The 15945-nt window shown below is 38.0% G+C and overlaps 1 protein-coding gene across 2 annotated transcripts in view; it reads left to right on the forward strand.

Annotated features, from left to right (window-relative positions):
• Positions 1-469: 469 nt before the first annotated feature.
• UBR2 (ubiquitin protein ligase E3 component n-recognin 2) overlaps positions 470-15945 on the forward strand; it is a 52106-nt gene continuing 36630 nt past the window's right edge. For both annotated transcript variants that reach the window (XM_031595149.2, XM_031595141.2), the window contains exons 1-8: positions 470-653; positions 4646-4905; positions 6567-6645; positions 7722-7835; positions 10758-10885; positions 11538-11676; positions 12819-12881; positions 14020-14140. In XM_031595149.2, coding sequence (XP_031451009.2) covers positions 576-653; positions 4646-4905; positions 6567-6645; positions 7722-7835; positions 10758-10885; positions 11538-11676; positions 12819-12881; positions 14020-14140 — 982 coding nt within the window. In that variant the 5' untranslated portion in view covers positions 470-575. The remainder of the gene's footprint in view (positions 654-4645; positions 4906-6566; positions 6646-7721; positions 7836-10757; positions 10886-11537; positions 11677-12818; positions 12882-14019; positions 14141-15945) is intronic.

A 15945-nucleotide genomic window follows, 5' to 3' on the forward strand; every position in this document is an offset into this window, starting at 1 on the left:
AGCACACAGACAGGCCTGTGAGTACAAGAGTGGTACAACAGGTTTGTAAGAAGCAGGGAGGCTGATGAACTACAATGAAATAGTCTTGTGCAGGATGCTTGCTTGTTGTTTTTGCGACTTTCTGTGAAGTTGCAAATGCGAAGCTCTAATGTGAAGCTTCTAAACGTGAAGCGGCGCTGCTGCTTGGGTGGTGTGCAGCAGCCTCAGAGATGGCCCAGAGTGTGGGCTGAAGAACAGGATGTATGGCTTCTGCGGGCTTGAACCCAGTCACATCGCCCTTAAGGCCGTAGCCACCACGTTCACGGCACTTAAGAGACCGGTGTTTATTTTCTTGGACGGCTCCGCCCCTCCCGCCCATCAGAGCCCGGGCCTTAAGCGCCGTCTCCTAGGAGACGAGCAGGCGGGCGGCACGCGGCGGGAAAAGACTACGGCTCCCAGAAGTCACCGCGGCGCGGCGTCGCGGCGCACGGCGCGGTGACGCTCGGGGCGGAAGCGGGTTCCCTGGCGGAGCGGCCGCCGGGTCCGGTTCCGGGCGTCGCTTCCGTGGCGGCGGCGCGGGGCGGGGCGGGGAGAAGATGGCGACGGAGCTCGAGACGGAGGTGCAAGCTATTGACAAGGGCTTGCTGGAGTGCTCGGCCGAAGAGATCGCCGCGGTGAGGAGGGCGAGAAGCGCTCGGGGCGGGGAGGCGGCGCGGCTCTCGGGGCCGCGGAGGGGCCGTGCGGCTCGGGGCGCGCTCCGGGCGGGGGAGAACGGGGCCTCGGCGAGGCGGCGGCGCTGCTGCCCGGCCGTGACGCGCTGCCGGAGCGCCCTGCGGGGAGCGGCCGGCTCCGCCCGTTGTCGCGTTTGTTTGGGTGGCCCCCAGCGCCCCGCACCCACCGGGACCGGCGGGAGGAGGCCGGGCTGCCTTACCGCGCTGCTCCCGGCCTTCCGAGCGGCGGACGGGCGCTCCGCTGCCTGGCGGCTCCCTGCCGCGTCCCCGGCAGCCGCGCTTACCCGGAGAGCTGCGCTGGGGGGCGGGGGGCTGCTTGCAGCGTGTGCGTTGTGGCACCGAAGCTCTGTCGCGCTGTTCTACCCCTGCCCTCCCCGTGACTAAGAGATAATTGGGGTGAGAGCTTGTGCCGGCCTTCGGGTTCGCTAGGATGAGAACCTTGTGGAGGAAGTATTCATAAAACGCAGGCGCTAGATTTTAGGTGCTTGTGCGTTTGAGGAGTTGGATGTATGTGTCAAACGCGTGTCCGTAGGATAAGTCCTGAAAGACCTGAGTTACTTTAGCTGCTGTCCAAAAGGCGAGGTTATAATTCAGATTATTATCGTGGTAAAATTACTTCTCAGGCAAAAGCTATGATTAAGGGGGCAAATGTGCATAGTTAGCTATATTCCAGCCGGTTTAGGTCCAGGGCAAGCCTTCTTTCCTCTCAGTCCCAAAAATACCATCAAACGCTTCATAAAATAGCACAAATCAAGTCCTTGCTGCCTTGCCTGTGTGATCAGCAACTGCTTTTCTGGGTCACGCTGGATAAACCTAAGGCAAAGGTCCACTAAGTGGATCGTTTTTACAAATTCACTGTAGGCACAAGTGCCATCTTAACCATAGTCAACTCTTTCTCGTTTCTATTCTCCATTACAATCTACAATTCCGAGCTCTAGCACTGTCAGATTTACTGTGTGCTAGCAATTAAATGCTCCTGGTGCTGTCTGATTGTGTAAATAAACACTGTGCTTGATTTTTAGCTCTGTTTTTCTCCCACCTTTCTTAATGGACTTTGCTGATAGGCAATAGTAACAAAAGAAGGACCTGTCCAAAGTAACAGTTACTACACTTTGCAATTCAAGCTCTTCTTGAAACATCGTAACTATAAGCTTCCAAAGAACAACCATCAAAAAAATAAATTACTGTTATCTGTAGCATTACATTAGCCTAAAACACAGATACTGTTTAGATTTTATTTAGCTATTATACAACTAACAAAACATAATGAAATTATCCTTTCAAAAGCTAAAAGGTATAAATTGTTTCATGACTTGTATTACAAGTTTTGTTCTCCAGTATCTTCTGCTTAATTACGGACTTAAGAGGAATTCTGGATGGACCACTAGATACTTGTTTACATAAATGTTATTTGGTTAGTGCTTCTTGGGTTAGTTGTTAGGACTTTCAAAAGTTGCTGCCCCTCTCTGAAGGGAGAGGAAGTGAGAAATACGCATCACTTCTTAATAACAACTTCTCTTGGAAGAATAGACCTTTCTCTTTACTTATGTGCAACTTCAGGATAGAAGATTGGCAAAGAAAACTTCCCTAAATATGAATTGTATTTATTAAAGAATGCATTCCAAAGTTTTGAGTAATTTTACAGCACTTCAGTGCAGGTAGTGATTTAGAATAGTAGCATAACCTAGATATGCATACATGTATATTGCATAATAGTATTTTGCATTGCATTCCTGGAGCTCTTAGAGTGGCACCTGTCTCCATGTCCTAGTAGTCCATACCATCTTCCCTCTGCTACTCTTTTGGCCGGGATCTGATATTCAAAAATGTTGGTGCAGTTATGTCTATAGATCTGGATCCACAGTGAGATTTACGTGTGATGATATTTAGCATTGCCACACCTAACTTGCAGGCAATTACTCCCAGAATTTTGGGGATGGGAAAGCCGTTTACTCAGGGAACAAGATATTTTTTCTGGCCAGGTATTTGTCTGAGCTTGCTTGAGTGTAACTAATGTGCATCATATAGTTTTCTAGACAGAAATTAGTAATGTACTACTAAAAGGCTGTAATTAAGCATACTTTGCTGAGAAAAACGCAAGCGTAATTACTAATATATGCTATGGAAAATCATCGAAAATGATCTTGTTGAATAGCAGTCATGGAAGAGGCTAAGTCAGTTGCAGCGTGATTGTGTCATTTCCTAACAGCAGTAGATATTTGGCACAAATGATGAAAGAAGAGGATAATAGTCACGAGGTAGGGAAAAAAATCAAATCCTTGGCAATTAAGCCTTTTTTTTTCTTTTTTTTTTTCCTTTTTTTTTCAGTATTGTCTGTATCTTTGTGGTAATGCCAAATCATAGAATTGCTCAGGTTGGAGAAGACCTTAAAGATCAAGTCCAACCGCAACCTAACCATACTATCCTAACTAACAACCCTCCACTAGATCATTGACATTGTATGTAAACTTTTAGATGGCTAGAGCTTGTTAGCAACCTTTTCCCATGGACTGACTTGGAAAAAATCCTGGAAAAAAGTCCTGCCTTTGACCATTAAAACAAGATCAATACAGACAGATTTAATAGATTGGTTGTGATTTTAAGGACTCAAATTGAAGAAAAGGAGACTGAGAAAAGTATTCTAAGAGCTGTATATACATATGAGTTATTTATTTGAAGTTCTGCATCAGAAAAAAAAAGCAGTTTAGTAAATGAAAACATTGCAATATGTTAAAACCAAGCAAGGACATACAAAACCAGAGTAACAACACAACCACCTTAAGTGGCCCAGATGCTCTGCTGACTCTTCATATTGTGAACTTACCACTGTATTGTTTCAAACGTAACTTCTTAAGAGTGCATCTAAGTAATTCAGAGTTAATCAAGCTATAACGTTTGATTGCACAAACCATTTATTTTGATATAATTAATTCTTGCTTTTCATGTGCTGTTTCAGGTTGATTCTGAATTCTTTATCTGAAATCGCCTAGGGATATCTGATTGTCGTATCTACAATGAGAAGTGGCATGCTAAGGCTGTTTAGGTCATGCAAGATTTAATAAGGACACACTTGCAGGATATACTCTTCCCATTTATTTATTTCAAAAGCCTTGCAGCCTTCATTTCCAATGTAGACCTTCATAAAAATGTAATCCACAAGGAGTAATACAAATGATGTCTTTGAGGATTATTTTTTATTCTTTGTGCATGTGTATGTTCAGGGGGAGAAAAAAGCCAAGAGAGAGCTGTGATGCATAGAGGGAGAAAACTAGAGAAAATCATGAATTTCTCAGTGGGTTACAGCACATACAGTAGTGTGGCTTTTAAAATCTGTCAGCACAGATTATTTTTTTTAACTGATTGACTACAAAGAGTCGTAGATCATTATGCTTGAAATAGTAATTCAGGTAAGTTATTTTGGTCACGGGAGAAACCCAAACTCCTTTGTTTTCTTAGTTGGTTCGTTGTAATTAAACGAGAGCTGGACAGTTACCAGTGCTGCGCTTGCCAGTCTCCTTGGGCTTTTTGTCTCTGCCTGCCTCTTTCCATCTCCAGGCTTCCGCTGTGCCTCTGTGTCCCCAGCTGGCAGCGTCCATCTGCACTCCACGTAAATGCAGCCAGCACGCTCTAAAAGTCACTGCTAATGTTGGAACTTTTCACCGGTCATGAAAACATTTAAAAATTTGGTCTCTTAAATCTTACGTTTTTGAAAAGAACACAATATGTCAAAAGGATAAAACATGTGTACTAGTAAACAGATGATGCCTTTCGTAATGTCTTTCTCATGTGATCTTCTAGATTTAACACTTGGGGTTTTGTAATGCCACTTTAGTTTTATAAGTTAGAAATAGAAAAAAGCTTTCTGATGGGTAGAACTGTGTTTTGTATTTTTATTAATGTGTGAATCATTTACTGTTTCTTTTTTATTTTAAAAGAAATGGCTGCAAGCAAATGAGCTTCAGAAGGAAGTATACCAGCATCTGGCCTACTATGTACCAAAAATTTACTGCAGGGGTCCTAACCCTGCCCCACAGAGAGAAGACATGCTGGCACAACATGTGTTGCTGGGACCAATGGAATGGTATCTTTGTGGCGAAGATCCTGCATTTGGTTTTCCAAAGCTGGAACAAGCAAACAAACCTTCCCATCTCTGTGGTCGCGTTTTTAAAGTGGGAGAACCTACGTATTCTTGCAGGTAGTTCAAACTAGCATTTGGAGCATTTCTGATCTGTGAAGAACAGAACAAGTTTAGGTGATAGAAATTTATTGTCCTAGTGAAAACTTACTACCTCCAATGTATTTTTAAAGTAAACTTGGAGTTGTTTCTCATGAGAGTTGGGACCAGGCAAGAATAACATACTACAGGTTTGTAGATGGAAAAATATTAATATGTTGTAGACTGTTTTCTGTACAAAAGAAATGCCAGAATAAAAAAGTAGTTCAGGTGAACTGTCAGTGTGATTTAAGAGCATTAATCAGAAGTAAGTGGGCAGATGCAAGTCATGTAGTTCAAGTGTATAATGTCAGAAGTGTTTTAAGGCCTCTCAACATGAGGTAGATGAGATTTAACAGGGGGTATGTTAGATCTCTTCGACCAGGAATGAAACTCCTTTTTTTTTTTTTCAGATGTTCTTAGGTGCTTTCTTCACACCCTCAAAAAAGAGTGAAGAAATCTAGGTGGTGAAGTAGAGAGGGGGACTAATATCTATTAGTACTTCCAAAGGAATTTCTATGGTTTCTTTAGAACTTTTTTGTGAAGTGTGGTCCCAAAGAATTTAAAAAACAAACAAAAAAACCTCTTAGGTAGCCTTTTAATTCAAGTTAAATTGCACTGAAGTCTAGGAAGTAAGATGTTAATGATTAAGTGCTCTTATGGGCTGATGAAAACTACGGGAATCCTGTTAAGTTGGGGTCAGGAGTAAATACAGAATATTTTGATGTTGCTGCTGTCAAGATGGAGTCTCATCTTCTTTCAATTAAGTACTGGACAATTATGTAAAACTGGTACTGTTTTCTGTTGTATTTTAGCAATTTGATTTACAGCTGATAATGAGCAATAATAAGAGTTAAACTTTTCTGAGTTTGTGAACATAAGTTATTTCATGGAATTCTTGTTTTTAAAGTAACTGTCATAATATTCATTCTCTTGGTGGTTGTTTTTACACAGCAAAATCTGAGTCCCTTAATCTCGAGGTGCCTTGAAATCAATTGCCTTACATAAATTCATGTATTTTCAGTGCTTCTTAGGGAGAGAGTTAAATGTAATGCATAATTGTATCCTTCACTGTTTTAGCTCCTTGCTTCTGTGTAATACAACAGTGCTTGTAGGCAGGGTTTGATTATGCTCTTCAGTTCTCTGACTGAGGAAATTGCATTTTTGGACCTGCTTAGTAAGCTTGTAGGACTAAACTTAGAAGCAGATCTTGTCTGTTGAGTGCTATCTTTCTTTCCAGTGTTCAGAAAAATAGTGTCTTCTCTGATAGCTGAAGATTCTTAGCACTCATACTCTGTACTTGAGAAAATTTGTTTGGGTTTGTATTGTGTACCTGTCTGTACTGCATTTTGTAATTCATCTTTTCACTTGCTTATATACTTGTCTCATCTCTTGGAAAGCAGTAGCTATGTTACTCCAACAGCATTTTTGTAACCTCTCCTTTTTGAGAACAGGTACTTTCATTTAATTTCTTCCCCCTACCCTGGAACCTATCCCTTTTGTCTTTGAGTAACATACAGTAGTCAAAAGGCTCATACTGGTGATACTTAAAAATTACTTGTTGTAGGAAATTAAAGGCTAAAAATTGTTTAATGCTGTTTTTTTTTCTTCTGCTGTTTTTTTTTTTCTCCTGCTGTTTTCAGAGACTGTGCAGTTGACCCAACTTGTGTGTTGTGCATGGAGTGCTTTCTTGGAAGTATTCATAGAGAGCACCGATACAGGGTAAGTTATACTGGTGGGATATGTGATATAGTCATTAGTATTTCTGTATGTGTGAGAAACTCCTTATTTATAGCTTAAGAATGTATGCATAATTTCAAAATGTTGGATACACAGAAGTTTTGAATTCAGTCTGTGCAATAATCTTATAGGAACTTGAGTGTTTTTATTTGAGTGTAAATTCTGAAGTTATCATTCTAAAATGTCGAGTAATTAAATTTTATGCACAACAGTTAACTTTACAAATAGGAGAGTGTTATTTATAACGTGTGCTTTTCAGAGAGTTCTACAGCATTAGTCTTCATTTTCACTTGCTTTGAACTTGATGTTTGACTATTTTTATTTTTAGAAAGTATTGAAAAACCTCTATATCCAAAGTAAGCACATGTTATTTCAGATATCTGTCTAATTTAGTTGAGACTGTAGGATGTGCCTGTATGTGTAGAATATACTTTTCCGCCACATGTAGGCGAGTGAAGGATTCTTGTATGGATCATTTATTTGTTGTTATTTAAAGAGCATTAAATTTATTTATTTGAGCTGATATTTGCTTTAAAATCAAAGCTTATTAAAACTATGTACATATAACCGTTGCAGTATTCATGTACTGTTTACTATACTCATGAAGGTTTACAACATGAACAACTTATGAGGTTTTTCTGAGAACTCCTGTTATTATAACTTGCACATCTGCACCTCGCTCTGTAATTGTGCTGTTTGGAACGATAAAGCTTTGCTTGGATTAAAAACATGAGAATCCAAAATAGGAAAGGTAGCACTACAGCTAATGAATTCAGAAAAACTACACGTTGCAACTGTGTTGTCATAAACTGCACATTAATTCTGCACAGCCTTAGAGAATAGAGACATTTGAACTTTTCAGCGTAGACAGATTGATGAAGTTTTCAGTCATCATAGAAACGAGCTTGATTTCAGTGCTTTTTTAAATGAAGTACTGGAAAAAGCTATCGGATATTGTGATCTTGATTTTTGCAGTTTAGCCGTGACTACTTGTGTTAATGCACGTGTGTGTTTATATGCATATTCACATAGACTGTATTGTTTTTGAATAATTATAGATGACAACATCAGGTGGAGGAGGCTTCTGTGACTGTGGTGATACTGAAGCTTGGAAAGAAGGTCCTTACTGTCAAAAGCATGAACTTAACACTTCAGAGACTGCAGAAGAAGAGGTTGAGACACTGTGTTTTGAAATACTGTTAACTGTGTGTGTGTGTGTGTATGCATGTGCATCTAGGAGATCATTCAGATCTTAGAGTGACATTTTCTACTTGAGGACTTTATTTTTTTATATTCGTAGGCACCTGTGCAGCTTAGGTTCTGTTTTCTTTGTTTTTCTGTCTTATTCTGAAAGGTGAAGGAAATCTTCAATGTGAAAAAGTCTGTATGCAATCACATGCTTGAATAAGCCAAAATAAGCTATCTGTGCAACATATGTTCTGATTCTTACAAAGTAAAGTAGACAGATTTTTTTTTAATCAAAATAACTGGCCATTAATTGAGTTACTGGATAGAATCTTTAAAAGCTCGTTTGGTATAGAGAAGGTAAATAAGGAAGATCACTATTTCTTATAGCTTAACAAGTTGGATGTATTAAATGAAGCTAGCAGAAACAATGTGGTATGAATTCCAGTTGTTGAACTTAATGCTTTGAAACACTGGTCTTGCTAAAAATTTATATTTGTTCGGAAGGCTGTTTAGCTTGTTAGAGGAGGAAGAAATGATTGATAGCTATGTAAAATTACAGACACCATCTTTAGCTTGAGAAATCTTCATGTCTTAAGTTACTGAAGACCAAAGGAGTGTTCTGCCCTTATACTCTTTCCTAACTATCTCTTATTACATCTCAGGAATGATAGCAGCTAGTTGGACTTCTTGTCTGGCCACTTAGAGCTGTTTTTATGTAATATAATTTGTGAAATCTCTTTTGACGAGTATATATAAGAAGACTTTCTGTACTAATTTTACTGATCTCTTGGTTTAAGTGAAACAACTCTAACTGCATCGCAGTGACAACAGTTGTAAAATCTGTCCTCACTGTCTCAGTGCTGAGAAATTGCCCCATGGCCTTGCTACTTGGTCTACACGCAGCTTACATTACAGGACAGCATTAGAAGACTGATGTTCTGAAATCTTGGGTGAACTGCTAGTGCTATGTTTAAAGATACTTATGGTAGTTAATGAAAGGTGGCAGTATTGTGAATGGTGAAAAAGCTAAGGTACTGAGCAGATTGTGTGTTTCTTCTCGGTAAATGATGAGATCGAGATTGCTTATTTAACATCATGTGTGGGGGACAGCATTTGCTGAGCAGTGTTGTAGCCTGTTTTCCTTTTGCTCTGATATGTGTCTTTCTGAAAGTGCTGGGAATGGAGACAGTGCAACCGTGTAAGGTTTGCCTTTGATTTTGGTGATTGATTACTCTGCATGCCCTAGATAAATTTTAAATGAATCAAAACCCAGAAATGGCAGATATTAACGTTTCTGTAAAACTTCCAGCACTGGAACAGTTTGCCCAGAGTGGAGGTGGATGACCTGTCCCTGGAGACATTCAAGATCAGGTTGGACCAGGCTCTGAGAAACATGATCTAGCTGTAGGTGTCTCTGTTCACTGCAGGGGAGTTGGACTGGATGACCTTTAAAGGTCTCTTCCAATTCAAATGATAATATGATTCTATGGTTGCAAGTATTCAAAAAGAATGTTGGATTGAGTGGATGGCTGAAAAACCTGTACAGGTTTGCAGTATAAATACACTTTTTTTTTTACAGTATTAATACAATTTGCAGTATAGGTAGAGTGTACAATTCACAGTGCAGGTGAATTCCTGACTATCAAGGGCTTACTATAAGTAATGAAGACTTGTTCAGAAAAGATTATTGTGTATAGTTTGATAAACTTTAGTGAAGCACAGTATTTGCTTCTGTGTATTCCTAGAATGCAAGTTGTGCTACTCAGATGTTGTTAGCAGAATAGAATGTTTTAGTGTTCCCTTTCCAGATTTGTAAAAGAAACAGTAGCTGTTTAGAGAATCTAAGCTTTGAGAGCTGATGGTTGTGTCTTGGTCTACTTTTATTTATAACATCTTATGTGAAGTAGTAAAAGAAGAAACTCCTCAGAGAAGAGGTTGTTAATGTCTGTTTATAAGCAAATCCTGTGAAATGGTTTGGAAGGGAATGGCAGTGTTGCTTGAATTAGTTGACTGAGGATTGAACTTGCTACAGCTGTCACGGGGAAGGAAACTATGAATGTGACTTCATAGTGGTTCTCTTTTTCTGCTCCAGAAAGAAGTTATTTGACATTTGCCAGCTGAGGCAGCACTCCCTCCTCTTCATTTCAGTTTCCTTAGCATGTATCTCTCAGTATGCATACAGATTTTGGGGTGAGAGGGTGGAGAACAGCCCTGCTAGAAGGGATCTGGGAGTTCTGCTAACAGCAAGTTGAATTGTGAATCAGCAGTGTGTGGCATCAAGTGAAGGGCACCCTTGAGAGTGCAGAATGGGCACAAATGGATGTGTGTTTTCCATGCAAAGGATGAATAGATGTCTGTGAATAAGACTGACACGTGAGCAGATCCTACTGTAGCTTGTAAGAGTCTCATCATAACTCATGATCCCTGCATGTGCTGTTTGTAGAATCTTGGTACGTAGGAATTCTGCCTCAAAAGGCACACTACATATGAAAGAAAACAATAAATGCGTATTTATTTGTATTTTGCATTTAATTAAGTGGAACAAAGCCATTATTTTAAATTATGGTTTTTGAATACATTGTGGAAGAAGCAGATTCTAATTCAACTGATGTTGGAAGAGGGAACGATTAAAGTGAAAATATAGAAGTGTGAAAATTTAATTGAGTGATCAGAGGCAAGTTGATGTTTGGACATTGAATACTAGATTACCACTTTGCTGATATATCTGTGAAGAGCAGGGAAAAGAAAACAAGCTGACTATTAACTGTTCCTTTCAAGTGGGAAGTTATTTTAGGGAAGACACCATTAAGGATGCTTGCATCATCTTTGGTGCAAAGGCATGCAGATTTTTTAAAATACCTGTTCTGAATACCACTCAATTTCTCAATTCCTGTTTATTTTTTCAGGATCCTCTTGTGCACTTGCCAGAAGATATGGTAGCAAGAGCTTATAATATTTTTGCTATCACCTTTAAATATGCAGTAGACATATTAACATGGGAAAAAGAAAATGAATTACCTGGCCTAGAAATGACGTATGTATAGTATTTGTCCTTTTCCTTTTAAAGACATGTACGTATTTACAATAGACATATAGATTCTTACTTTAATCCTGTTATCTCTTTCCTAAAATTGTAAGGGGTATTTTGTAGACAGTAGACTAAAATAATTGCCTGTCTTTAATTGGTGTGGCTGTACATCCCATTTCTTTCTATAAAGATGGTGAAATTTTTGTGATACGTTTGTTTTCCTCACATTGAAAATAAATATTACTACAATGAAATTCCTTGGAACAAATGGTAACATAATTTCAAGCCATTGAAACTTCTAAGATACTATACTAAGAGAATGTATTGAGCAGAGTACTGTAAGGAAATGTGTTCTGCTTGGTAGGAAATTATCAATTCAGAATCAACGAGTGTTCAAAATTAATACTCAGACCTAAGTTTTGTCTTATGATTTTGTTCCTTTTGAATTTAACTCCCGTAGGAGCATGCAACTTTCCAGCAGAATTGAGATGTTCAGTCCTTGTTAAGAAAACCTGTGTAGTAAAGGAAGCCCAGGTTTGAGTTGTCAGCTTGGTGGAAAACTTAATTGTTAAGCCGGGAGTTGATCTTTTAAATTTGAATTATATAACTTTTATAATTTTTAACTTTGAATTACATAAATTCATTGCTTACTTTGAAGTGAGAAGAGTGACACTTACTACTGCATGCTCTTTAATGATGAAGTCCACACCTATGAACAAGTTATTTATACTCTTCAGAAAGCTGTCAACTGCACGCAGAAGGAAGCTATTGGTTTTGCAACAACAGTAGATAGAGATGTAAGTAAATTCCTTTCTAGAACTTATACTTACACTGACATTTACTTTATGACTACACATACTTCAGTTTGTTTTCTCAAAGTGTGTAGTTAATGTGATTAAGCCACATATGTCAGGCCACTAACTAACTGACCAAGCCAAATTATGTTTGAAATTGAATATATTTTTCAGGATAATTCTAGTAAGTCTCATGAGCGTAGATACCAGGGTGTTTCTTAGCCCTTTCTGTCTAGGGCAGCCAGCAGCTTTAGCTCACTGCTTAGTATACAGCAGGGAGTTTACGCTGGAAGATCCCCTGTGCTTGCTTCAAACAAGGAAAGGAAGTAACAGCTGTCAACTGAGAGGAAAAAAAAATCCTTAATTGGTTGCTTTTGTTGCTGTGCTCGTAGAACTGTTTGTGGTTTTTAAATTTAATTTTCTTTTTTTCATAATTGTTAGATGATAATGGCAGGAAGAGGTAAAGCATTTTATGCAGCACTTAAAAAGAACAATGAGTTCAGAAAAATTACGTGCTGAGTATAATTTTAACTAGTATGTTGATCTCAAGAACACTCTCCCAGCTGCATTTGTCTTCTGGCTCATATGATTATTATTTTTAAGAAAGAGCATCTTTCCTTTTGGGTAACTTTCTAGGGACAGCTGCATCTTGTTACTTGTGCCATAAGTCTGTTGCTGTGAAAATGTGTTCTTTTATATTGTTTTGATTCCTTATGCCTCTTTTTTGGAGGGAGTGGAACAAGGAGCATCTCTTCCAAAATGTCATTGGGAGCACTGCTTTTTAAAAAGCATCAGAATATCTGAAATATTTAAACTGAAGAAAAATTCTATGATTAAGTATTTGATATTTCAAGTAAAAAATAATAGCTGTGCCTTAAAATTGCTAATTAATATACACAGAAAATTTTGTTTACATGTAATTGCATATATGGCATAGCTTAATTTTTTTTCAAAGTACAGTGTGCATTTTGGAAACTCAAATATCTAACTCTATGTAGTACTTTCAGAAAATGAAAATGATGTGAAACCGGGAGTGGTTATCTTGCACTGAAACTTTTCCTATGTCTTTTATACTAATGTAAAACACTGCATTTGGACTTCTTGCTTAAAGCTAGTGGTAATGTTACTTTCTCACAAATTTAAAGGGCCGTAGGTCTGTCCGATATGGAGACTTTCAGTACTGTGATCAAGCAAAATCAGTAATTGTGGTAAGTAGTATCTGCCTGTTTTCCTCATCTAGCTGAAGGATGGTTTCTGTACAGAGTTTTGTGGTATTGTTACTATCATGACTCTTTATATAATACAAAATATTGGAAACACTACAATACATGTGGGATAGGTTACAAAATGCAGTTTTATGCTATGTTCTTGCTTTTTTCCTGTAGTCTAGCTTGCACCTAAAATCATTTCCCAGTGAGTTACTAGGCAACTTTTGCCTCAGAAAACAGTTAGGAACATAAAATGTAGTTTTGTAGGGTAATATATCAGTTCAGATCAGTGAAGTTTAACTACTTTTCCTCTATAATATCAAATTGTTTGTCTTTTTATGATAGCCCCAACCACTGAAATTGTAACCAAGGGATTGAGTCCAAGTGCAAAGCTACATTTACATTTTTACATGTATTGGGGAATGTGTTTATATTCATAATACATATCATAAGATCCTGCCATGTAAGAACAAGGGTTTAAGCAGTGGGGTTCTTCGTTATGTGCAACAACTTGCAGATAATGCTCCTTCTGCTGAAAAATTAATACTGCAACTAGAGTACTAGACTTAAACTATTTTGAAGATATTTTAAAAACAGTAAGGTCTCTTTAAAGGTTGTTAAGCAATTTATTTAACTTCCCACCTGTTCAGTTGAAGAAGAAATGACTTCTGTGTGTAATGTCTAGCTTAAGGTTACTACCACAGATGAGATATTCTTTCTTGTTTCTAATTCTACTTGTTCTTCATTTTTGAAAACAGTCTGTGGATGATAAGTTTCTTTTTTGGTGGGCTGCTGTGTGAGTTGCATGTCATGTTGTGAGGAATGAATGTGTGCAGTTGTTTTAGACTGTGAGACTGCTTATCAGTAAAATGCAGTAGGTCCATGTGCATATTGATAAGAGGAAGAAAGTGGAAAATGAACTGGACTAAATATGTTGTTATTGCATAATATTTTCATTCAAATACTAATAGGATAAACAAAGTTGAGATTTTTTTACTTCTCCATTTAGTTGTTAGTCATTGGAATATGTATTAATATTATAAGTTATTGAAATTAATCATAGAAATACTGTGTTTCTGTACAATAATGTGTGCTAGCTCTCATTAAAAAAGCATTAACTCTTTTTTCTTTTTTTAAGAGAAATACAAGTCGTCAGACAAAGCCATTGAAAGTACAGGTTATGCATTCATCCATTGTTGCCCATCAGAGCTTTGGTCTGAAGCTCCTAACTTGGCTTGGCAGCGTTATTGGATATTCAGGTGGGCAAACTTGAACTTTTTTGAAAACCTAGAGAATATTTGCTTCAGGAATTCAGCTTTCTTCATAATGTCACCACCTTATTTCAGATACGCAGTGTGTAAGATAGAGCAATTAATATCTTGTCAGGCTCTATCCAAATACTGTTTTCTGTTTAGCTGTTGTTGAACAGAAGCCGGGAATCATTGTCAAATGCTGCAAGCCAACTAGCTATTTTTCAGTCCCTAGTTCTTTTCAAATGAATGCAGTAAGCTGAAAATAACCCCTCTACTTAGACAATACAAAATTAATCAGAAGTCATTTGATGGTGATGAAAGTGCTTGCCTCAGGTTTGGTGCTGTGTAAGTAGAACAACAGAGAAAGTGTGGGGGACTGCTTTAGGATAAGTATAGAAACCAATGAAGTATTAATCAGATATTTAGAAAGAGTTTTCTTCAAAGAAACAATATGCACAGTAAAAAAAAAAAAAAAAAAAGATGCATGTCAGCACATTTTTAGGGGGACAGTTTTTTTTTTTTCTGGTGTGTTTTTTCTGTTGTCTTGAATTAAATTTGTGAGGATGCAGAGCATGAGGGGAAATAAATGGAAAATGCATCAAACTACCACAAATTCCCAATGCATATAAATGTAGGCATAGTCCCCAGCACACTCTGTTTTATGAATCTGTCAGTGTTAACAAGAATTAACAGCAGAGCACTCAACTGTAATGTGATGTGTAAATTCTTCTGTGTAGGTTCACAGATTATGTATTAAACTGATACTTGAAAAATAAAAGGCAAAATTTCAAGCATGGGATTTCTCTATCATGCTGTTTTTGATAGATAAGTAGTTTGTTTGTATAAGCTTATTTTTAAGATATATAACTCAAACTTTTGAAAAATTATTGTAGACGTTTGTTCAAGTACTTGCTAGTGCTGATGGCAAATAATACATTTACCAGCAAATAATTGATATAAATAGACTAAGAGGTATTTAACTTGACAATTTTTTTTCCTTTCCTTCTGATTTAACCTGTTGACAAGCATTGTTTTTCTCATTTTCTTTGAGCCCAGTTCTGTGCCATGTTTTTTGTGCCAGGTACCAAGGTCACTAATTTTAGTACCGAGTTGCAACAGCAAAAAAGTGACCTGATTGCATTAATGAAAGTAAGATACCAAACTGCACATAAAAGCGTAGAATTTGTACATTGAGTGTGTATGAAGGGAACTCTGCAGAATTTCAGAATCACTGAATCCATTGTACTTTATTTTTGCCCTTCTGAATCATAAAGTTATTCGGTAAGCAGTATGTATGTATTTTGTCTGTGACCTCTATGTTCAACTGCTCAAATTGCCTTTGGACTTTGGTATTCAGTCATATAATATAGGTCAAACAGAACTCTATTGTGCATGGAGACATGACCTAGGGGTTCACAAACTGTATGGAATGTACCATGCAGTGCATGGTATGGTATGCATGGCACCGAGCCACTGCCAACTCTACCTAAGAAGCTGAGGTCTCAGCAGGGTGCAGAGATGGTGACTTAGAAGCCATAATGTTTTGTGAGTAAGTTTCTTGCAGTCAGCAGCTGGGTTGAGCATATGAGTGTCTGTGTTATCTTATGTTGAAGATTCAGTATAACTTCATACGACAGCAATTATTATTTTCCATTTGAAAAAAAAAAAAAAAGCAAAGAAAACTATAGAGAAGCTTTACTATAATAGTGGGTAGTAAGTATACAGAAAAAACTGTCATATATCATGTGAACTATTATTTTTGGTAGGACTCCAAATAAGAAAAATATGACCCTAAAATTAGTCTGACATAT

This window comes from Phasianus colchicus, chromosome 2 (assembly GCF_987193195.1).
Source record: "Phasianus colchicus chromosome 2, bPhaCol1.hap1.1, whole genome shotgun sequence".
Classification (NCBI taxonomy): Eukaryota; Metazoa; Chordata; class Aves; order Galliformes; family Phasianidae; genus Phasianus; species Phasianus colchicus.